Genomic DNA, 22,179 nt, shown 5'->3' with positions numbered 1-22,179 from the left:
CAGTGCTACAAAGCAGATGGCGCTGACATTTCTGGATCACTCCAATATTGTGCTGAATTGGCTTCTTGTACATGCATTTAATGTTCCTTAACTGTTCAAATATAAATGAGAATATGATTTTATTTTTCTTCAGGCATTCAAGGATATGCTGTATGCTGCCCAGGACCAAGCTCCCTCCATAGAAGGTAAGGAGACACTGTCTGCACAAACAAACCCAGGCACATAGGCAGACATGCACTCATAGTCTTGAGCTTGTTTTGGCGTCCCCTGAAATAACAGCTCTTCATCTGCTAAAAATAGGCTCAGACCATCACCAACACACTGGCCTTTACTACGCAATATCTGACCCCAATGAAGACAATAAATGAACTGAAACACAGTCTTGGTTGCATGTGTAAGTGTTAAGCAAAATGTATAGACTTACATATAGAAATAATATTTGATGAGAGACAACAGTAGAGGCCTGTGACCCAGTGATCATTTCTGAGGTCAGCAGTGATAAGACATATTCACTAGAAGGAAATATGTGTGCTGCTGTGGTATGTGCCTATACAATTTCAACATAAGCTTTAAAATATGTTAGTGGAGATGTATGGAGTCCATAATATTGAATTTATTGACATTAGTTTGTGTGAATTTGACAAGGCACACATCTTCAACTGTATCTGGTTGTCATGTGTTCAGTACAGGTCTGTGTGTATATTGCATCCCTTCTTGACAGCATACCAGCACTACATCTTGATGTGGGACCATTGAGGCCATTGGTTGTGTGCTTGTGAGTGGATGATAAATCACCTTATGTCTGGACTCTGAGCTGTACTCATGGGTCACTGCTCTGCGCCTGTCAGTCTCTCTGTAGATGTAGGTGAGAACACGTTATTGATAAAGACAGGGCCAATCAATCTATTAAGATGACAGTTGTGACAGTGGAACATTTGCGGAATTATAGGTTTGCATACTGGAATACATATATATGAATATATATATAGTTATGTTGCTACAAAGATTACTTAAAGGATATAGACCTGATTTTGATGGTCTTAAAAACATGAGAAACAGAACAAATGTATTCTAAATTGTTGCAGTGTATTCCTAGAATCCATTATTCATGCCACTTTTATTAGGGACCGGTCAAGCAGAAGTATACAGCAAGGCCAAAAATTCAAGTTAATGCATCTGATATAAAAATGTATTCAACAGATAGCATATATACTCTAGTTTATGAAACTGTCTACCTTTTTTCTGTACCATTTTTGGTTCTAAAGTTACATACGTTTTAAACATACCATGTATGCAACATGGAACAAAAATTATTTCCCAAATTACAAAGATCTGCAAATCATGTAAATAAATTGATGTATTTCATCATATCTTGTGTTATTCGATCTTTGAACTGTTGATGAAGGTACATGATTTTTTTTTTTTTATGTATTTAAAATGATAAAAATGTGCTTGGAAGGACTGACATATTTTATAGAAATAGTTTCCTTTCATTCTGAAGTAATATTAAAGTATTCAGAAGAAAAAAGATGACATTCCATTCCATTCCATTTTCTTCCGCTTATCCGGAGCCGGGTCGCGGAGGCAGCAGTCTAAGCAGGGACTCCCAACACGTGGCGGCTGAGCTGTGGGGCTATAAGCAAGCCCACACCAGCTCGCCGCCGCTCTCCGCAGGCAACACCAGAAAAATGGAGGGTCCAACCCCTCTCGAGAGGTTGGGTACCAGAGCCCAAGCTGTGCGTGGAGGTGAGGCTGACTATATCTAACCGGTACCTCTCAACCTCCCGCACAAGCTCAGGCTCCTTCCCCCCCAGTGAGGTGACGTTCCACGTCCCTACAGCCAGGTTCTGTGTCCGTGGACTAGGTTGCCGGGATCCCTGACCCCGACCTCTGCCTAGTTCACAGCGCACCCGACCCCTATGAAACCCTCTGCGGGTGGTGAGCCCACAGGAGGGCGGGCCCACGTCGTCCCTTCGGGCTGAGCCCGGCCGGGCCCCGTGGGCAAAGGCCTGGCCACCAGGCGCTCGCTTTCGAGCCCCAACCCCAGGCCTGGCTCCAGGGTGGGGCCCCGGCTGCGCCATACCGGGCGACGTCACGGTCCTTGTTTTTAAGCTATTCATAGAGGTTCTATGAACTGCTCTTAGTCTGCCCCGTCACCTAGGACCTGTTTGCCATGGGAGACCCTACCAGGGGCATAATGCCCCGGGCAACATAGCTCCTAGGATCATTCGGGTACACAAACTCCCCCACCACGATAAGGTGGCAGATGACAGATTATGCAAAATCATGCACCTTCTACTTGCATGCACAATTTTCCCTCCGTTACTTTTCCCTCCGTTACCATGACCTTTCTTAATAAAAAAATCTCATTACTCAAAAAGTAAGAGGTTTTTCAACCTAATCTTGTACCATATGGTAGAAAACTATATGAAGCAAATATTCAAACTAGTTTGTTAAGGATATGTAAGTGAGAACCGCTAGTTATCACTGTTTGTATTTATTGCCCAAAAAGTGCTGCATATTTCATTCCTTCCGTTACCAACATGAGTTTTTAAATTTTTTATCAACAACTTGAAAGAATGTCACAGGGTTAACTTTACCCTGTTGAAGTGCTAACTCTTTCCTACATTCTAATACCTTACTTATTTCAATATATATAATATATAATAATATATATATATAAGAGCTATTTGAATGTAAAAAATCTGCCCGTTTCCCTTACCGCTTGACCGGACCCATTTAGCACTTTTTCTCAACTTCCAGAGGTCAGAGCAGAGTTTTAGTTTATTGATAAATCATTCTTTTTGTAAGGGTAAATCAAATTAATAGTAATTTTGAGCAATGACATTAGAAATTTCACAACTGTAAAAATAGTTTCAGTATTTTATTTATCTTAAAGTGAAGGTTTCAGTGATTTACTGAGATGTAGGTTATAGACAGAAGAAAACAGTATTATTGAGACACTGATGAGATTTTATTGACCTTTCATGAAAGAAACTGGATTTGCAGGTTCAACGAAACGTGCTTACTGCAGCAGTTTGCCTGATTGAACTTGCAGTCTGCCGGGTATGTATTATTTATGCCTGTGTCCCATCTGGAGAAAACTATTTGGGGGAAAAAGTTTACCTTTTAATATTAGCATGATTTTTCCTGTTTGTCATCAGAGGAATATTGGTTATTGAGGGCTTGATTGTTTACATTCATTATTGTAAAAGATGTATTACATTTTCTGTTTGCTTTTAAAATGTTGGTAAATATGCACTATGTAATATTTCTGGTGGAGGATATGCCACTGGTTACCTCTACAGAACATTTATTGCTTTGCCTGGAACGTAGTATTGCGTAAAACTTATCTTTGTGGAGATAAGCAAGTGACGCAGGCCAGGGTACGAGCCAGATCTGTGGAATGAATTCATGTTTCAAGTATTTTTGAAATCCACTGAATAAATACAAGATAGATAAGCTGAGTCATTGCTTTTGTGTTTAACCTTATAGCTAATGGTCCTTTGTGAGCTGTTATGACAAATTTGAAGGCTTTTACCCCCGGTTCAAATATCATGTTCTATAGTGAAGGTGACATAAAAACACAAGTGATCTATAACAAGCCAGTGTCCTCAACAGGGAAACAGCTGGTTGATTCTGCGAGCCTCCTGTTGCAGCCATTAGAGTGAGTTATGCCACGGACTAATTCAATTAAAGCTGCACATGATTACAGAGACTACCAACAATGGGTACTTATTAAAGACATGGTATTTGCGGATGTGTAGTCCTGCATGTTTTACATTGCAAGGGATAAAATGTTAGGGGCTGGATTACTGATGTGCCTCATTCATTGTGTTATTTTAGATGGTGGTCCACTCTCCATTAAGCATAGAGCAATATTGAAATTTGGTGTCACATCATCATGGTCAAAATAATTGCGATTAATGATTACATCACGATAATGATTAAAGTTGCTGACAGTTTAAAATGTTATGGATATGAATGATTATCATTTTAATGTTTTGAATAAGTTCCATATTTAAACAGTTGTTACAGTATTGTACTTTGTTAGAAGTGCAAATTGCAAACAAAGATAATGGTAATTATCTTTGTTTGCGATTTACACGATTATACAAAATGACCCATGAACGATTATTACCCTTTTTATCACGAGAGATGGTATTATTGTTTATTGTCCCATCCCTACTCTCCATCTTTGTCTATGGTCAACCTGTTTGTGAGCGTACAGGCTGGTTGTCTGAGGGGGGCTGGGTGAAGATGGCTGCGATAGCACTTTCTTCATTCATACGAAAGAAGGGCGGAGCTTCTCCAAATGTGCTGTCCAGTGATTTTCCTTTTAACTTACAGACCAGGATAGAACCGGAAGAGAGTGGTCGCTGATAGAGGAATGACTTCTCACATTACAGAGTAGTCCATCTTGATTTTGTGTTTTGCTCTGCACATGATCCCTACAGGGGCATCTTTTATGCAGCCAAATCAATAATGATATAAAAATGTGTGTAAAAATATCCTGGCTGTGTGCAGTGGTAGTGGTGGTGGTAGGCAATGCTTTTTCCATTTTATAAAATCAGTTGGAATCTTATCTTTTGTGTCCGAGACTATTTGCAACACATTATGCTCTGAATGTTTTGTGAGACTCCATTCTATTGCACAAAATTATTACTAAAACACATTGTAAAAACTCATGAAGATTGTCAGGTTTTTAAACTGTCTCTGTTGGTTAAATCAACTGTTGAAGCCATATTAGATGACGCCAGTTATGATTTTGAGCTTTATAAAATTAAATGGGATGTAATAAAAATAACTGAAGTGAGCATTGAGTTTTGATTTTACAGTTCCCAGAGCAGTCACATTTTTAAGCACACACTGATAGTTTTAATAGAAAAACAAAAACTAATACATATTTGTTTTTAATATGAAAATGTCAGCAAATATAAGTAGCCTATGTAAATGTTTTTAATACAGAAGTAAGCACCTTTGTGAGGACGCTTACGACGTCCGCCATTTTATGTGTCTTTGCTGTAGACTGTAATAAGAGTCTCGCTGAATGCCCGCTCCACTGTTCCACTGTTACTCTGTGCTCATTGTCATTCTGCTGGCGTATATGATGGAACAGCTGCTTATTATTGCAGTTTGAGTTTGTCCCAGTTGGGGTCTGTCCACTCCCTCTGTGATTGCTGTCATTTTCTGCCTTTGTGCTTTGGGTGAGAATTGCCATGTTGTTTTATATATAGGTAGATGTAATATTTACTTAGTATATTACACAACTTAAATATTGTTTTTATAGCATTACATTTTATGTAAATGTGATGTTTTTATATTTAACTTATAGTGTATACCTCAGAGGTGCATGCAAAGAGTCACCAGTCTATCCAATAAAATGCTGCAGACAAGACAGGCTCTATCCATAGGCCGAGCATCATTACAAATGCGAAATATTGTATAATAAGCATACTAAGCATATAGTATATACTTATTATATATAGTATAGTATATATTTTCTATATAACATATAGACAATAAATTATTATATTGAAACAAATGTATGCATGTATGTATCAATAACTTTAAACAAAAGAAAAAAAATTCTAAACATACAATATCATTAAACATATTAGCTGTATAAATAAATATCAGAACAAAACAATTTTGTAGTTAGTTTGTACTTATAATGCGTTATTTATTCAACATGTATCAGCTAAAATCTTATCACAAGACAAAAAAATAACATTAATCTGCCCACTAAAGCAAGTAAAAAGTATTCACGATAAATACTGACCCTAAAAATGATTATTCTATCTTTCATATATTGAACGTTAAGTCGATATAGTAACTATCGTGATGGGCGTATGACTGTCCAGGGTGTATGAAAGAGATTGAGACACTGATGTGCAGGTATAGGCACATACAGGGGGCTGGAGCAGTCCGGGGTCTTCCACCCGTTTGCATTATTGATGGCTTTTTGACAGGGCTGCTGTCTTTGGCTCTTGCACTAATTGTTGGCTCTTTGTGGGGGTTGGTTCTCCTTGGCTAAATTAACATTGAAAAATACCCACATTTTTATTTTTATAGAAGACTGTTCTAGTAATGTAGTTTGTACACCACATCTCCCATAATAACACATCATGCAATAATGTTAGGGCTGCAATAATCAATCATTTCTATTGTAATTGCAATGGTATGCTTAGGGGTTTTAAAATTGAAAGGCCAACAGCTTATCCTCTCTGAGTAACAGCGTACAGTTTGGAACAGAGTTCATATTTTTGTCCTTTTTTGGTGTTGACTGAAGAAAAGTCGGCAACTGTTCAAGGAAGTAAAAGTAATTTAATTTGTTTTTTTAAAAAGTTAACTAAATCAATAAGCCGATAAACATCATCAACAACATGTGAATATTGTCATACTATCCAGCCCTATTTTGTTTGTGTATGTTGCAGGCTTTGGGCACTGTGTCAACAGATATTAGAAGGAGAGGTTCCAGGGTCAGTCCAATGACGGGATTCATCTCAAGGTCATAGACCAATCGAACAGGGGTAATTAGTGATAAGATGCTATAAGATGTATATAAGATGTTAACTGAGTAGAATAAGATGTTTGGTGACGTTTGCTGGTTAATGTGAACCTTAACCAATGAGTGAAACAGCATTATCGATATGTAAAAAGAGAATGAACGAGATTTGGTTTGAAAGAGGGAGATCCTTGAAGCAATAGACAGACAGACAGACTGTGTGGGAGGTCCCTGGGCTCATCTCCAATGCATGTTGCCCTGCATTAGCACTGCAGCTATCCCACAAGAGAAAGAGAACCTTCGTAGATGAAAGTGTGCTATCCATCCATCCATTATTCATTGCTGAATTAGATCTCGCTTGAATGAAAGGATGAGAAAGAAGGAGTGTGAGAATGGGAATGGTTTGGGTCAGTCACAAAGGGGAGTGGTTTTGAAGAGTTTTAGAGGGTAAGGAGGTCAAGTCAGGTTTCACTAAATACATGCAACTGAATGAGATCTTGATGCTCCTGGATAGGGCTGTGCAATAAATCAAATGATTGAGATCAAGATTTGCCCATTACTAGGTCTACAGCCAAGGCCAACTGAGTAAAGGCATGCAGTTTTGAGCTATTAGTGACTGCTGCTGTGATTTTGGGCTATCAAAAAATATATACATTAAACTACTTAAATTACGTAAATTACTGCTAAACCTTTCTGGTGGAGGGTCCACGACCTGCTTGTCTCCATGGAATTGTTACTGTTTTGTCTAGAATGGCATAAACATGTCCATTGAGTATTTTTTCATTATGGCTGTTTCTGTTGCTCAAAAACACATTCTGTGAATTGGGAAAACTCTCCACAGATCTGAATCATAATGTAGCATAGTGCTGCAACCTGCTTGTTTCTCTTGTAATAGAAAATCTTTAATCTGTAATGTGGAACATGGACACAAGCAGGTTATGGACTTTATGGAAAAAGTAACTTTTGAAACACACTAATATTTAAATGCCCACACTCTTCTCATTGGAATCTCGTATTTTGAAAGTGGCAGGTATCATTTTCTTGCAGGTTTGTGGCAGAAAAAAAGAGCGATTGAAAGACATCACAGAAGCACCCTGTGAAATAGAGATGTTGTAGAGGAGCGCTAGTTGTTTACAGTGGATAACACAGGGTGAAGGAGAAAATAGGAGTGAGTAGAGGTCATTCTAAGGCTCATGTACAGTCATGAATCCTGTAGATTTATGTATTTTGTGTTCATAAACATATCCCTTTACAGTCTAGTGAGTGTGCCTTTAACTTTGGCCTTGTCATGGGCACACAGATTGTCTAAGCTTATGATTAAAATGGCCGATAAGGTCTTTCATATCTGTTTTGCCTCCCTCCGTTAGCTCTCATGCACATGTTGAAAATTTGGTCAAGGTTATTATAAATGAGACAATAGAGAGATTCTTCACATTCAGAACAGCAGACATTGGTCTAAGTATCTGAATCATGCCAAATATGAGATTGTAAAAAAGAAAAGGAAACAGCTGTGGATTCTTCTGACTTAATTGACTTGTTAGCATTAGCAGTAACCTTAATCTCACCTCTGCTGTAAAACCAGTTATTGTTTTGAGTGTCCAATGAAAAGCCTATTAACAGCTCTGGCTCTGGCTCATGTCCAAACTCGTCTGTCAGCTGCATGGCTTAGATCTCGGAGTCAAGTTACTCTGCTAACACAATATGAGTTTGATTTAAGTTTGTTTAATATTAATTACTATGTGAAGCTCCTAAATGTCACAGATAGTGTTGTTATTGTAGAGAACAGTGGTGCAGACTGTGTGTTACAAGGTGTGATGATGACCTACAGGCGCTAACAGCAGGGCCATATGCTATTGTATTTTTGGGTAATGGACATAAGCTATACTCAGTGAGTATACGTATATATTGTCTTTTCTGAATTTGTTCTGAATTCATTTTCTGCAAATCCACAAACCATATAATTGAATACATTTCACCATAAAATACATCAGGTAATCCTATGACAAATTAATACTGAAGATTATAATTACTATGCTCTGATGAAGGCAGATAATGCTGAGACAACATGTGTAGATGCACAAAGTTATAGAAATTAGGGCTGCTCAATTTTTGGGGAAAAAAATGTGATCAAGATTAGATATGTGACATTCACATTTCACATTGTGCACATTGTAAACAGCTCCATGAGTATTAACATTTGAGAGAACTCTGAAATATGATCTGATAATGTAAGAACCCCATCCTGTTCAGAACATGTTTATATAGGTCTAAACTAACATTTTTCCATTAAAAGGTCTTTGTAGAGGGCATTTTATTATCTGAATAACTGTAGCCTTTGAGATTTGAAAATTGCTCCAACTCAAACTGCGTTTTCGATTCCCTAACAGAAAGGCACATCTGTAAGTGCCAGTGTAAGCATTAATAGGCAAGTGGGCCACTGTAGAAGTCAGTGTGTCCTTCCAGTGCCCAGTGCTGTAGCAAATCTCTGGGGAGTTGAGGATCTGAGCTCTGATTGGCTGTGAGCTGTGAAAGTGTGCTCCACCATGAAGCCAGCCTGTCTCCCATGTCCCCCTGGATTTCTTGGTCAGCTTTTCACAAGTTGTCAATAATACTTCATTCCACTAAACTCAGCATCAATGACAGGTTTCATAAAAGTGAGAATTACATAAAGGTTGTTCCAGCATAATAAATATGGTAACATTTTGGTTTTTACTTTGGGCAAATTATGACTGACAGAAAAGAAAGAGTACAGTGAAGATTCAGGGCTAGCCTTTGGCACAGTATGACAGCTAAAATGGTGGGAGACGATGAGAGAAAGCCAGAGATTACATTGCCACTAATTGGAGAAAAGGAACAGGATTTTTCTCAAAGGTGTGAAACTGAAAGATATGGCAAAAAATAAGTAATTTTTTTTATTTGGTGACCTGTAGGGCTGGGGGTAATATTGTATAAATGAATTGACAGAATTACTGTTCCTGTTCCTTTTGTTCAATAATGACTGGCATGATATTTATTGGATATTTCTGTATTTTGAAATGCTGTAACAGAATAACCTGGCATGGGCATACATAAATATAAAAAGTCTCAGTTCAAAAGAAAAACATGTTACGTCTATTGCAGAAGATTTTCTCTTAAATTTGGGGTCAGAGGCTATTCTTCAAGGGAGCTGAGATATTGTTCCAGATATATCTGAGCTTATTTACACTATATCACCTTCAACTGGAGACAAGAGGGAGGAGACATATCAATAATTCACTACAATTGTTCCCTCCTGGACGGGCTGTCTGTTTTATATTAAACGCTGAATTATTAACACTGTCCACAATTGGAAATATAGTGGATCTTCCTCCTGATGCTGATGAGGCTGGAAACTCTCAGGGGAAACCACACAACAGTCTCAGACACTTAAATAGATGCTAAGTGGATTTTGATGTGTAGTTTTAGATCTATGTGGTTAAAGAATGATGCACATTGTACTTTCTTCTCTTTTATCTACACTGAAGTTGCCACTATACTGAGCAGAGATCTGATACGATGCTCTACCAATGGGCCTGGATTCAGCCCAAAAGTTATGACATGACCTCTGAATTTCATTATCCTATTGTATAAGGACAATAAAGGCTTTCTATTCTATTCAATGTTCAAAATATTTCAAAATGTCAGATTTAGATTTCAGTGTTTTCTTCTGGCTGCTAAAATGTGCTCATTTCAGCAATATAAATGTTTACTAGGAACAGTGTCCCTGAACCTCCTGTTACCATACTCTAGCCTTGGGCATTATACATATTTCATGTCCTCCTCAACATGTGACTAACCAGTACCTGTATTGGACTTTATAATAACTGCTGACTTCACTGTGAGTTTACTGTCAGTGTTTCAGAGCTCCCGACTTCCCAGAGAAGCTGCAATTCCAGTAGCAGCAAATAAAGAGAAGAGGGATGGCTTGTGTACATAGAAACAACAGTTTGTGTCTGTTTAGCATTTTGTCCTGGGGGCAAACGCCAGGGCTCCATGACAAGTGCCATCTGATAATTAGGTCTCTTAATCACCCCATTAGTATGCAGAGTAATAGAGCAGAGAGCAGGCTGTTGTTCTGCAGCATGAGCCCTGGCCATTAGGAAGATCATTGTAAAATACTATTTGTTCAGACTTAAGTGTAATGTGTATGGCTATTATTATAATAGCTGTACACAGCAGTGATCGGAGCACTCGGGGCTGTAACCCCCAAACTGGAAGAGTGGCTACAACAGATACCGGGAAAAACAATGGACATCTCAGTCCAGAAAAGTGCAGTACTGGGAACAGCAAAGATACTGCGCAGAACTCTCAAGCTCCCAGGCCTCTGGTAGAGGACCCGAGCTGAATGAGGGTGAGAGAGACCTACCACCGTGGAAGATGAGAAACACATTTATATATATATGGAATTGTACAGTGACATTTTTGTAATTTGATAAGAATTTAGACCTGTCAATTTGTCACAGCGGATTGTAAGATTGTAACTGCCTTTGTTTATTCTAGGTTTTAGTTGAAGTGAAGTTTTAGTCTGTCATTGAACAAACCTAAGTGTCTTAATTTCAGTTACCATGGAACCAAACAAACAGCCCCCAAACACTTTTGGTCTGTTTTGTTTCAGAGACACTTGAGGACACACAGCAAGCTGGACCAAGCTTCAGCTTTTGTGAGATTTTGATATTAACAAACTATTTTAGGATAGGAATGATTAAATATTGAAAATGTGTATTGTGCTGTTTATGACAAATTATTTCTGTCTATTTTGAAAAATATAATTTGAAGAAAGATGCCTAAAACAGCTACTTAAAAACACTCTGTGAATGTGTTGGGCTCCTGTAGTGTTTCTCCCAACCTAAAATGAAAAATGCATGACATTATATTATGCATTCAAACAAAATATTTGTTGGTGAACTGTTTAGTCTTACATTGTGTTGCATGCCATTTGCAGCTTTCCTGTGCATGTAAATTAAGTTAATGATACAGGATTCAAGCACAGCCGAGTTGTAATTCTCCTAACAGAATTAAGACAGGAAATAGCAACTAATCTTATCAAATCTCATACTGGACTGCACTCCTGCTATGGTAAAGATATAGGAACAGCTGGTTGAGCATGTGTAGCATATATGATGATGCTTGCCAAAAGAAATAGAGATTATTGTAGGCTAGATCAGAAGAAGAAGGTATTGGCTCTGGGAGGTGCGTGACAGAATAATACTGAGTCAGAAATTATGATTTAGTGGCTGGTGCCATGTATTAACAGTGCTTATAGTGAACAACAAAAAAAACAATATTTACAATTCTGCAGATTAGGGAATCAAGCTTGATACCAGTAATATTGGGGTACATTTATAGTTTCCTTATAATGAATGTGTAACCATATAAAAGAGTTAACAGTACAGTCCAGTGACTTTTACTCCAACACATTGACTGCAATAGCAGTACACAGTCACTATCTCGCTTTCCACAGGGTAGTAGTGAGTATGGAAGTCCAGAATTTTTAACCGAGGGTTTGAATTGTCCTTAAGCGCAAAAACAGTAGTAGGAGCGAGTAGTGAATAGAAACAGGGTGGGGAGCAACTGGCTGTACAGCCTCCTACCAGACCGCAGAAGGGATGATGGTAGTGATGGTAACGATGATATGGTTCACGTAGGTTCATGGGCTGTTCTAGCTCACCATCAAAGGGGGGTTTTGCACCCAATGGGGCACACCTGGCCAATCCCACTGCGAAATAGTTGCGCGGCTAGAACACTTCTTCTGCGGTGATATGAAACCTCTGTACAGCAGTCCTGTGGCTCCTCTCCCCAACTCCTGAATGAGGGAGAGCAGGCACAGGAGGCTTGTATCGGGCGCTGCGAGAAACCTGATTGGAAGATCGCACGCCGTGTGTGCGTAGCGGCACGTGACTATACGTGGTTTACGTACAGGTAGAAATAATAAATAAATATTTTATCTGACGCAATTAGGCACATTTTTAGACTTGGGTTACACATGCATGTAACAGTGTTTAAATGGCACTTTCGAAATGTATTAAATGATTGAGAAACCTTTTTTTTTCACATTCTGTACAGACATTTTCGCATTTTGTACAGTAATATAGCTGGTAAGAATAGTCATAATTATAACTGTCTGAGCACTGAGTGAACTGTTGCCAGTCAGTTTTAGAAATGACATGTCTGCCTATGAGATGTCTTGTTTAATGTCTGCTAATCTGTTTCTCTCTGAGACACTGATGTTGTGTGTACGTGAGTTTGTGTGTGTGTTTGTGTGTATGTGTGCGTGACTGCGTGCATGCGAGTGTGTATTTACTCTCTGTATTTCAGTTCATTTTGTGTTTCAAAGTGAAGCCATTCCACAGTGGCTCTTATCAAGTGTCTGCAGCTGCTGTTGTGAAAACGCCACTGCAGCCTATAGAGACATTTTCACACACTCTAACACACCTGGAATTAGCTGCACTGCGCTGACATACATCCTTTACAAATGAGGATTATTGCACGTCGTTAGCGTATTATCTCTGAGATGCTCTTGTGGGAGAAATGTGTAATTTGTAAAATGGTTTAATTGAGATACACGCAGTCCTAATTGAAGACTAGAGGTAATTATTATTCGAAAGTAACTGCGAACCTTGTTGAATTTCTATATTTCATCTTATTTATGGGTTTCAACTTCCTGTTATATGCAACATTTTCAAAAGACATAATATTTTGTCTCGCTATGGCAACAGTCCTACTTACTCATCATTCTGAAATCCATGGATAAGTCGGCAAATCCTTGTGTTTGGTCCTCACAAATGTATTCAAAAATAAAATATCACTCTCATTATAATTTATTTATTTATTTCTGACAATCCAAAAAAGATAAACAGTGACAGAATCTCACATAGAGAGGCTTACCTTGCGTTTCCCTTGTTTTACAGCGCAGGTTCACCTCCTCTGGTGTAACCCTATAGTGCAGATGATTCAGTCTTGATTAATGGCTCCAGGTTGGACTATTGACACAACACTTATCTTGTTTTTACGAGCACAGCCGCCTCTACACAAACCCCACACGTGTGCTCAGTCACCTCTCATCTGATCAGTTACAGGTCTATGGGCCATTTACCTGTGTGTAACTCAATTCAGTTTTCAACTTAAGGCGTACTAATGGAGATGCAATATGCTTTACTGGCGCTTTAAAACCCACCTCATGATTCTTTAATATCATATTTTGGTATTTAATGTGTAGGGGATGAAGGCTATGCAGGTAATCAATTTGAATAAAGTCAAGATCCGATCATTTCAAATGATCAGTGATCAACTTAGGGCTTTCAAATTGACAGTTATGTACAGTTCTGTGACAGTAAAGGCAGGTAGTTTGGAGTTCCAACTGTTGAGAAATGAACTACCCTGTTTTTTGTGGTAAAAAGTACTGAATAAATGTCTTGTTTGTGATTTGAAGATAGAGATTATATTTAAAGCAAATGGAAAAAAAAAAAAAAAATCAGTCAAAATTAAATAAAAAAATTATGATATTTTTTTTTGCCATTTCTCTCAGTCCTAATTGTCAGGAGGTGTAGGAATTATATGGCTTTTGTTTATTGAAATTTCAGGAAAGGTCAAACATAAGACAATGTTTAAATAAGAGCAATAGATTTTAAAGATTTATTTTGTGGATAGGACAAGTTAAAATGTCAGTGCCCTTCTCTTGTTTCCTTGCCATATGTTCAAATGTGTGTATTTTTACACCTTATTAAAACTGATTTGAGCATAATTTAATCAAGATGATCATAATGTGATTTGGGCATAAACAGTGATAACACAGAATAACGCCACGATAATTATTATATCATCTTATTATAAACTTCTATGACTCATTATAGATACAACTAACTACTTTCATTTTGCTATTTAATTATTGCAGTTCATGTTTTTTTATAATATTGTACATTTCGGAAAGGGTTACCTGGGATTATTTTGCTTTAGGGTTATTGTGTCAGTGGCATAGTTTCAATATTATCGTTAATAATCATGATAATATCATGATATTTTCTGCAGCAATATCTCACTGCAAAATCTGTTATTGTGACAGGCCTTATAATACATTTGAATTCACCAAAATATTCCGATCAGTGTAACAGTGTGATACACAGTGATCTTCGGGCTCTTGTGTTGGTTTTGTTCTATTGTTCTTTGTAGATCACAGAAACAGACAATGAGGACGAGCAGATGAGATGTCCCCCTGACTCCACTTCCTCTGTGCCTCAGGATCAAAACCTGTGAGAGAAGCAAACATCACAGGAGCTGCCACCCACTGTTACGCTAACAGATTGCACTGCCCAAACTTATGTCTGTCAAAGCAGCATCTGTGAGGAGCAGCAGAGAGAGAGAGGGGAAATAATCGGTGCAAGAAAAATCATTACATCTCTGTGTACAGGCAGTGAGCGCATGCGGTTCAATAATACGCTTGAATTGAACTGTTTGTGTCTGTCACAAGTGAAAGTGAATAGCTTTGGGGTATTATACATATATATATATATATATATATATATATATATATATATATATATATATATCATATACACACACATGTACACCAGTGATTACTGCTAAAGATCCTTAAGTATTGTAATTATATAAAATTTAAGTTAAAGATCTTATATTACACAAACTTGACTTAGTCTTATAAGCATAACATACCCAAAGTTGTTATTTGTTTTTTTCACATGTGTTTGAGTAATCCTTATTTATTTGTCTGTGACTAGCATTTCTAATGGCTGAAATTATCCAAATGATCCTTGGAGTTTAAAAACAGTGGAGCACTTCCTGGATTACCACATGACATCACAAGGTAGAACAGCGTGTTTTCAGTTTTCAGCCTAAATATGCAGGGTTTATGTGTTAAACATGTGTCAGTGAAACAAGACACAAAATAGCTTTTATGGGCCCTTTAACCATGTACATTCAAAGTAGCTTTAATTTGAATTTTGAGAAGGTGGCTTTGACAAATTGAGCTCTGTCGCAGCTGGATATTGTCCATGATTGGTCAAGGTGGAGTCGAGGTTTGTGATTGGTTGATTGCAGTTACATTGAAGCTGCTGAAACTGGCCTTCAGGTTGCCTGGAGACAGCTCCATGTGTGAGCGGCCTTGGCAGTGTGGTGTCTGTCACTGCAAAGGAATTTGTATGTTGTTGACAATTAGAGAGTTGCTTTGATGGATTTAATGTGAAATGAAAAAGTTCCACATTTTGTGCAGAAGTATTTTTGTCTTTAAAACTTTTTTGTATCAATATATTTAAATATCATATCTTTTTCACTGCTGTTTTTAAAATTTATGAGCTTTTTCATGTGAACCTTATTTGTCCATCAGACCTTCTGCAGTATGGTGATGGACAGTTAGACTGAGGACATCAGAAAGGTGTAATGAAATGTTTCAGTTAGTTCTTACATTTATTACCATCAGCAGTAGTCTTCAGTGTTTAGCCATTTGTTTTATTTGGAGAAAAAGAATTGTCTAAAGAATGAGAAGTACCATATAAACAGAAGAGGGTTTGAAGTAATTTATCTGTAAAGTAAATTAAATCATCAAACTTAATGATCTGTTTTTGACTATAAACCACCAGCTGCCTGTGGACAAACCAGACTGTTGTTAAAAGGACCATTAACCTGCACCACAGCCTCCCGCTATAAATGCTCAAAATACTACAGAATAAATAGATATGAAAAACATGTTGATTGGACTTACCTGAACAATATCATTTAGGCGTCACTTGTTGTTTGAGCACAGCCCCTCCCCTCTCCTCAGTCTCTCAAGGCCGCTGACACGTTCCCGTTGAACCCTTGCCTCCGTTGCCTTGACGACTGTTCTCACACTGGGCGTGTACCAATCACTTTTTCTGCGATGGTGCGATAAGTGCTACAATTATGTAAATTCTCTTCAAAGTGTTTTTCATGTTGAATGTGGTTACACAGAATAAGCCAATTTTTCATCTGAAACTAACAGGCCAATTTGTGTTACTGCGGCAACTGAACTCAGTCAATCTTTAGCCCATTTCACACAATCATTAGTCTATGCTTTAATCTTTGCTTAAATCTGGTCATTTATTTAGGCCAAGATATATAAATGAACTAAATCTTTTATTAGGAATTCAAACAGAAAAGTATTCAATTCAGTTTAACAAACTATATTAAACAATATTATGGTCTCTAAGATTTAGTCTTTTATTTAAAATATGATTTAAAGTTTTTAATAACTCCCATACTAGAGATTAAAAAAATAAATTAATAAAAAAAAACTTTTAATCTTAAAAAAAAAAATAATCTTATTAACAGGCCTGCTACTGAATTAAGATTCAATTGTAAATGACTGACATAATGTAACTTCTGTTGAAAACTAGAGATGGGACAAAAGCTCTTGCCACAAGATTGTACACACAAGAGGAACTTGATATAGTGAGATTTTTCACCCATGTGTTTACATTTGGATTAGACAAAAAAGCTTAAACGCTGGTGAATTAGCATTTTGAGGAGCTGTAGTTCCAAGAAGCAGTGCTACAATGACAGCACGTATCCAATAAAATAAATCAATAATTGTAAGTGCCAAAAAATTCTGTCTTGTCCCATCTTTGTTGAAAACTATAACACTAGACCTGTGTTAGCCCAGTGTTAGTCCTGCATGTGCTTTGTGAATTTGGAGAGCCTCTGTTGTGTTTAGAGGAGCACCACTCCCCAGGTGATGGCGTCCCCGCTGCAACAGAGCAGAGCTTTTATACTGGGTTTCATGCCGGTTTTCATGCACTATGTGTTATTAGTATCCAGTGTATAGCACCACTTTCACTACAATGTCCACATTTTTGAAGAGGATGTATCTGATTTATTTTTTGTAAGGTGTGCAAAATTTGCTTTGCCATATTTACAGATATGTCATTGAAGCCATAGGGCATTTGTGCTTTAAGCAGCTACACATAAAATAAACAATATACATGGTATGACAGTGACATTTACACTATATTTTACATATATTTTATGACATTTGGGGCAATAGTTCATTATTGTAAAGTGGGCTTCAATTGCTAATTTATTAACAGTTTATTCATTGCCACAAATACTTTTAAAACGGAGAGATTTTTTTTTTACTTTATTTCCATTTATTAGAGAAATATGACTTTGACCTTTTTTTTTTTCTTTTTTTTTTGGTTGTTAATGTGTATAATTTGTTGCAGGACGGAACACAGCTGTACCATATTACAAACATGTATTTGTTTTCTTCCCTTTACAAGCTCTTTCTCCATGGGAAGTGATGCTGTAACTAAGACCTTTGCAACCTCCAACTGTTGATTGTTGCCCAGTGCATCTTGTGCTACTGTGCTCTTATCTCACAGATAAAGCCACACTATGCACTTCAGTAAGGCCATGCCAACACAAGTGTTTATATGCACTGGCACAGGCACAGTTGAAAGGGAGCTTTTGAACTTTGGGGCAGTGGTGGTCTTTTGTTGTCTGTCTTCTCATCCTCAATCCTCCTCTCCCATCCTCCACCAGCTCCTTTTCATCTGCCTCTGTCAAATGAGGAGACGAGACTGTGATGTGTGCAAAAGTGGGCGTGTTTTATGGTGCTAACCTTCAGAATCTAATGGTTTCATCAGCAGGAGTTTGACCTATGACCTTACATGTAGTTATTTTGTCATAGGTTTATATTGGTTTTTGAACACAGTGGAGGACAGAACAACCACTCTCACACTTATGTTCTTTTTTACATTTGCCATGTGCAGTTTGGTCTGTAGCAAGCATCATCTTCGCCCTTAATTTTAAAATACATTCTTATGTGGTACAAGTTGACCTCTGTTTTTCTCTTCTTGCTTCTTTGACTCATGTCCAGTAAGAAATGATCCCACAGGACCTTTACATTGTCATTGCTGATATGGCATAGTTTGGACCAGTTTAAGACCATGGTTGAGGGTTAATAAGATGGTTATGATGGTTAATGTATTAGTCTATTTGTGCAGGTAAATGTAGAATAATTGATTGTGTTCATAGAGAAGTCACATAGTGCATACCTTTCTAAAGAGCAGCTAACTTAAAATTGGCAGTTACCCTGAGTCCAGAGTGCTCTCGTCTGTAAAACATTAACAGACATGAACCTGGATGAAGGACCATAGATTAGTGTTTGCAGAAAACAACAAACTCAGGACATGCTATCTTCTCCTGTCCCCTGTGTAATCTGTACAGGGAAAAACAAACATAAACATGTTTCAAAATATCTCAGAATGAGTGATTGACATAAAGAGCTCAACTGATTTGAATATTCATATTTTGTGGTGAATTTCAGGAAACCCATGTTGTACTTTGGCAGACAGGAGGTACCTGTAGATAGTGCTGCAGTGGAACTGTCACATCGATCATTATAAAGGTGTTTGTGGAGTCACAGTGCAGCTCTGTGGCATTTTAGGGTCCTTAAAGGACGTTTAAGGGCTGCTTTAATGAATAACCCAACAGCGGGACAGAGGCTCAGAGCAGCCGGGGGGCCATTCTTGTCCCATCCATCATCGGACTGGGGCCCCTCGCCAAAAGACACAGGTGTGGATCAAGAGAGCTGTGATGCTGTGTGTTGCATAGTTTAAATTTAAACCAGGAAGTGTAAGGTATGGAGACAATGCACTCAAAGGAGAAGGTGACACTGTTGTGGATGTTGTGGATGGCACACGGTTGTCCCACTACTAAGGGATTTGTAAAGACAAAGAGCTGGTCCCTTGGGACCCTGCTCCATCAGCATGCCCTGCTTCTATTACAGGACTGATTAAACCCCCACCATCATGTATCGCTGTGTATGCGCTCTCACATATACTCCCCACAGGTAGTCTCAGAGCAATGGACACGCCCCTCTGTGAGTCACATGACTGTTCCCATAGTAACAGAAACAAAGCCTCATTAGCATAGCTGATGGGTGTTCTGTGTGGGTCAGCCACTTAATGCTATACAGTATGGCACTTATATAGCACTTAACCAGTAAATAGTAAATACTTTAATTCCACTACTTTAGAAGCATAGTTTTTGCATGACTTCACTGAAAAAGAAATGTAGAAAGCCTGTTGAAGCATCACTGCCATACACAAGACCGATGTGTGATTTCATGTCAATGAACAAATGCAGGCATAAGGAAATAAATGTGTAAATGAACATCCAGAACGGATTCAGTTCTGTGAGAGTTTGTAGATGCAGGCATTTGTGCTTTGTTGTTGTGTGAAAAATGAGATGCAGTGTTGTTTCAGTTTGTCATCAATCTTGCCGTGACATTTGTGCTCTAATTTCACAGTCAGATGGTGTGAGCTGCTCTTTTCAAACACAGTAAGATGTGCGAGGCCAGCCTAATCAGAGATCAGCAGTATTGATCACCAAGAACAGAGTAAAGAGCGGCTGCTTGCCATGCAATACAATGGTACTGAGCAGGCCTCATCAACACCTATTGATTATTTTCTGTAGACTGCTCAGCCAGATGTGGTCCTACAGTCTGCCTCATATGAATTGTATTTCCTCTATTAATTCTGCCAAATACATTAGGGTCAAACAATGTGTGTCTGCATTGTATCAAAAAATCAACCCTGGTGACACATCTAATCATTGAGACATCACACGATGGTTTCCCAGAAATAAGGGCAGGGACAAAAGTGGAGGAACACCTGCTCATTCGCATGCATGCGCACAGTCCCAGTGATGTGAAAGCAATTGGCTGCAGTGCGAGAGAGGCCAACTCCCGTAGTTGGTTGCTAATGGCTACAGGATCCAGGAGAGAGATGTCAATAATGACAATGTCACTCCCAGCCAACCAGTTCCAAAAATGGGACAGGACACACACACACTTGTGTGAGCATGTGCAAATGTATGGCTGCACTTTAACACACATGCACAGAGAGGCTCTGGTAAAATAGCAGGGCAATTTTCTTCCAACAAGGTGCTGTGTGCTATTAGAGCTGTCACAAAAACGCTTTCCTCCCTGAGGCATTTTAGCTCCAGGTCTGGTTTGAACAAACTGTTTTCTTTTTTTCTCTGATTCCAGTGTGTCAGCATCAATGTTAAATGGTGCTAAAATCATTGTGGTTTTTGACTGTGTGACTTGATTGGGGTTCAGTACTGGCTTCTATGCAGTGCGTCTGCCTGCTCACTGTCTTAGGTCTACTTACACAGTTCATTTCCTGACCACATTCATCAGAAGAGACAGTGTTTATCTGTGAAATAAAATCAGGTGCAACTCAATTACTTTGTTCCTTTTCCTGGGACATTACAGTCATTTTACTTTAATGTATGTTCACCGCAGTCTTATGAAACCTCTTTGCTCTAGATGTAACACCGATCACTCTGCAGTCACAGATGATGTAAGGTCAAGCAAATCTTATGGACAGTGTCTCTGTACAAGTTATAATCACATTCACAAACTGATTTAAGCTTAATCAGCTATCAATTTTATTTCATTCTTTCATCAAATTAACTTCTGGTGCACAGGGGTCTTGCACCACCACAGCAGTGGTGGAGGGTCTGCCACCTGCTTGTCCCCATGACAATGTTATCTTATTTTCTGGAATGTTACTACAGTATATTCTCCATAAATTTTAGGCCACATGGTCCACCTTTAAGTTTAACGTCAGTCTAGTGACTCCACTATTATTTGTTTCTCATATTTGTGGATGAAACATTTATAAGTGGCTGTTTGATTGTGGCAGATTGACCCCTTACATCTTTACCCCTTAAATCTAATTATAGATATCACATTGCTGTTTCTTTAAGCCCCGTGAACAAAATGAAAGCTGAAGTAGCACTACTATACTGCTGCAGGATTTGTAGTGTACATATTGTATTTCTCAGTAAATCCTTTTGTGGTAGTGTTCTGCTGCCAATCCCCCACAACAGAAGCTCAGTGCATCCCAGTGGCTCTCAGTTTGGCCCACACTGTAGACATGATGCTTTTATTACCTTGTCTGAAACATGTCTCGTGTCTGTTCCACAGCTGCACAATTGTGGAAAAGTGCAAAGATTCACTACAGGAAAATTACATAGTCTCGCCGTAGGTAATAGCGACAAAAAGGAATATCCTAATTTATTGGGAGTTCTCCTGATGATGATAATCTGACAACATTTTGGCAATCCAAAATTGGCTAACAAGCACAATTGTAAGATTAATATTGAGAGAATGTATAAGCAAAATAAAATAATTGAATTTCAATCTCAAAAAAGTAAACATGCTGGATGCGCTTTTTTAAAAAACTTTTTATTGTTCAGAAATCCACTTTACAAATAAGCAACTTTTTTTTTTTTTTTTTTCTATAGGCTTTATCTCACACTTCTACCTCTTTATTAAGTACAAATACAACCACTGCAATAAAAGCTAGTGCCAACATTTAATTAGCCAACCTGCTACTCCCTGTCTCTCCTGCAGCGCGCTCAAATGAGACATCATTGTTACAAACAGGGCTTTTTCATGCTCCATTGTCTCCACAGGCCAGATGATGATGATTAATATCAGTGTGTTTGAGTAACGCTCACACTGGAACATAAAGCGTATTGTGATCTAAACGAGGCGTGACGGTGTGGACCAGCCCTGACTAATAGGGTTACGCCATTATTTGGTGGTCTTGACAAGATACAAGGAACTACTAGTATGTTCCTTGGATGTCATTTAGTTCTTCGTGAGGTGT

At 38.3% G+C, this 22,179-nt stretch overlaps 1 protein-coding gene across 1 annotated transcript in view; it reads left to right on the top strand.

The window, feature by feature from the left end:
- xpr1a (xenotropic and polytropic retrovirus receptor 1a) overlaps positions 1-22,179 on the top strand; it is a 37,695-nt gene that overhangs the window by 3,474 nt on the left and 12,042 nt on the right. The window contains exon 2 of the mRNA XM_055164780.1: positions 134-185. Coding sequence (XP_055020755.1) covers positions 134-185 — 52 coding nt within the window. The remainder of the gene's footprint in view (positions 1-133; positions 186-22,179) is intronic.

The sequence above is a fragment of the Boleophthalmus pectinirostris genome, unplaced genomic scaffold (genome assembly GCF_026225935.1).
Source record: "Boleophthalmus pectinirostris isolate CB_2022bp ecotype Guang Dong unplaced genomic scaffold, ASM2622593v1 HiC_scaffold_7, whole genome shotgun sequence".
Classification (NCBI taxonomy): domain Eukaryota; kingdom Metazoa; phylum Chordata; class Actinopteri; order Gobiiformes; family Gobiidae; genus Boleophthalmus; species Boleophthalmus pectinirostris.
The sequence above is the reverse complement of the archived record's forward strand: the minus strand, read 5'-3'. Positions and strand labels throughout refer to the sequence as shown.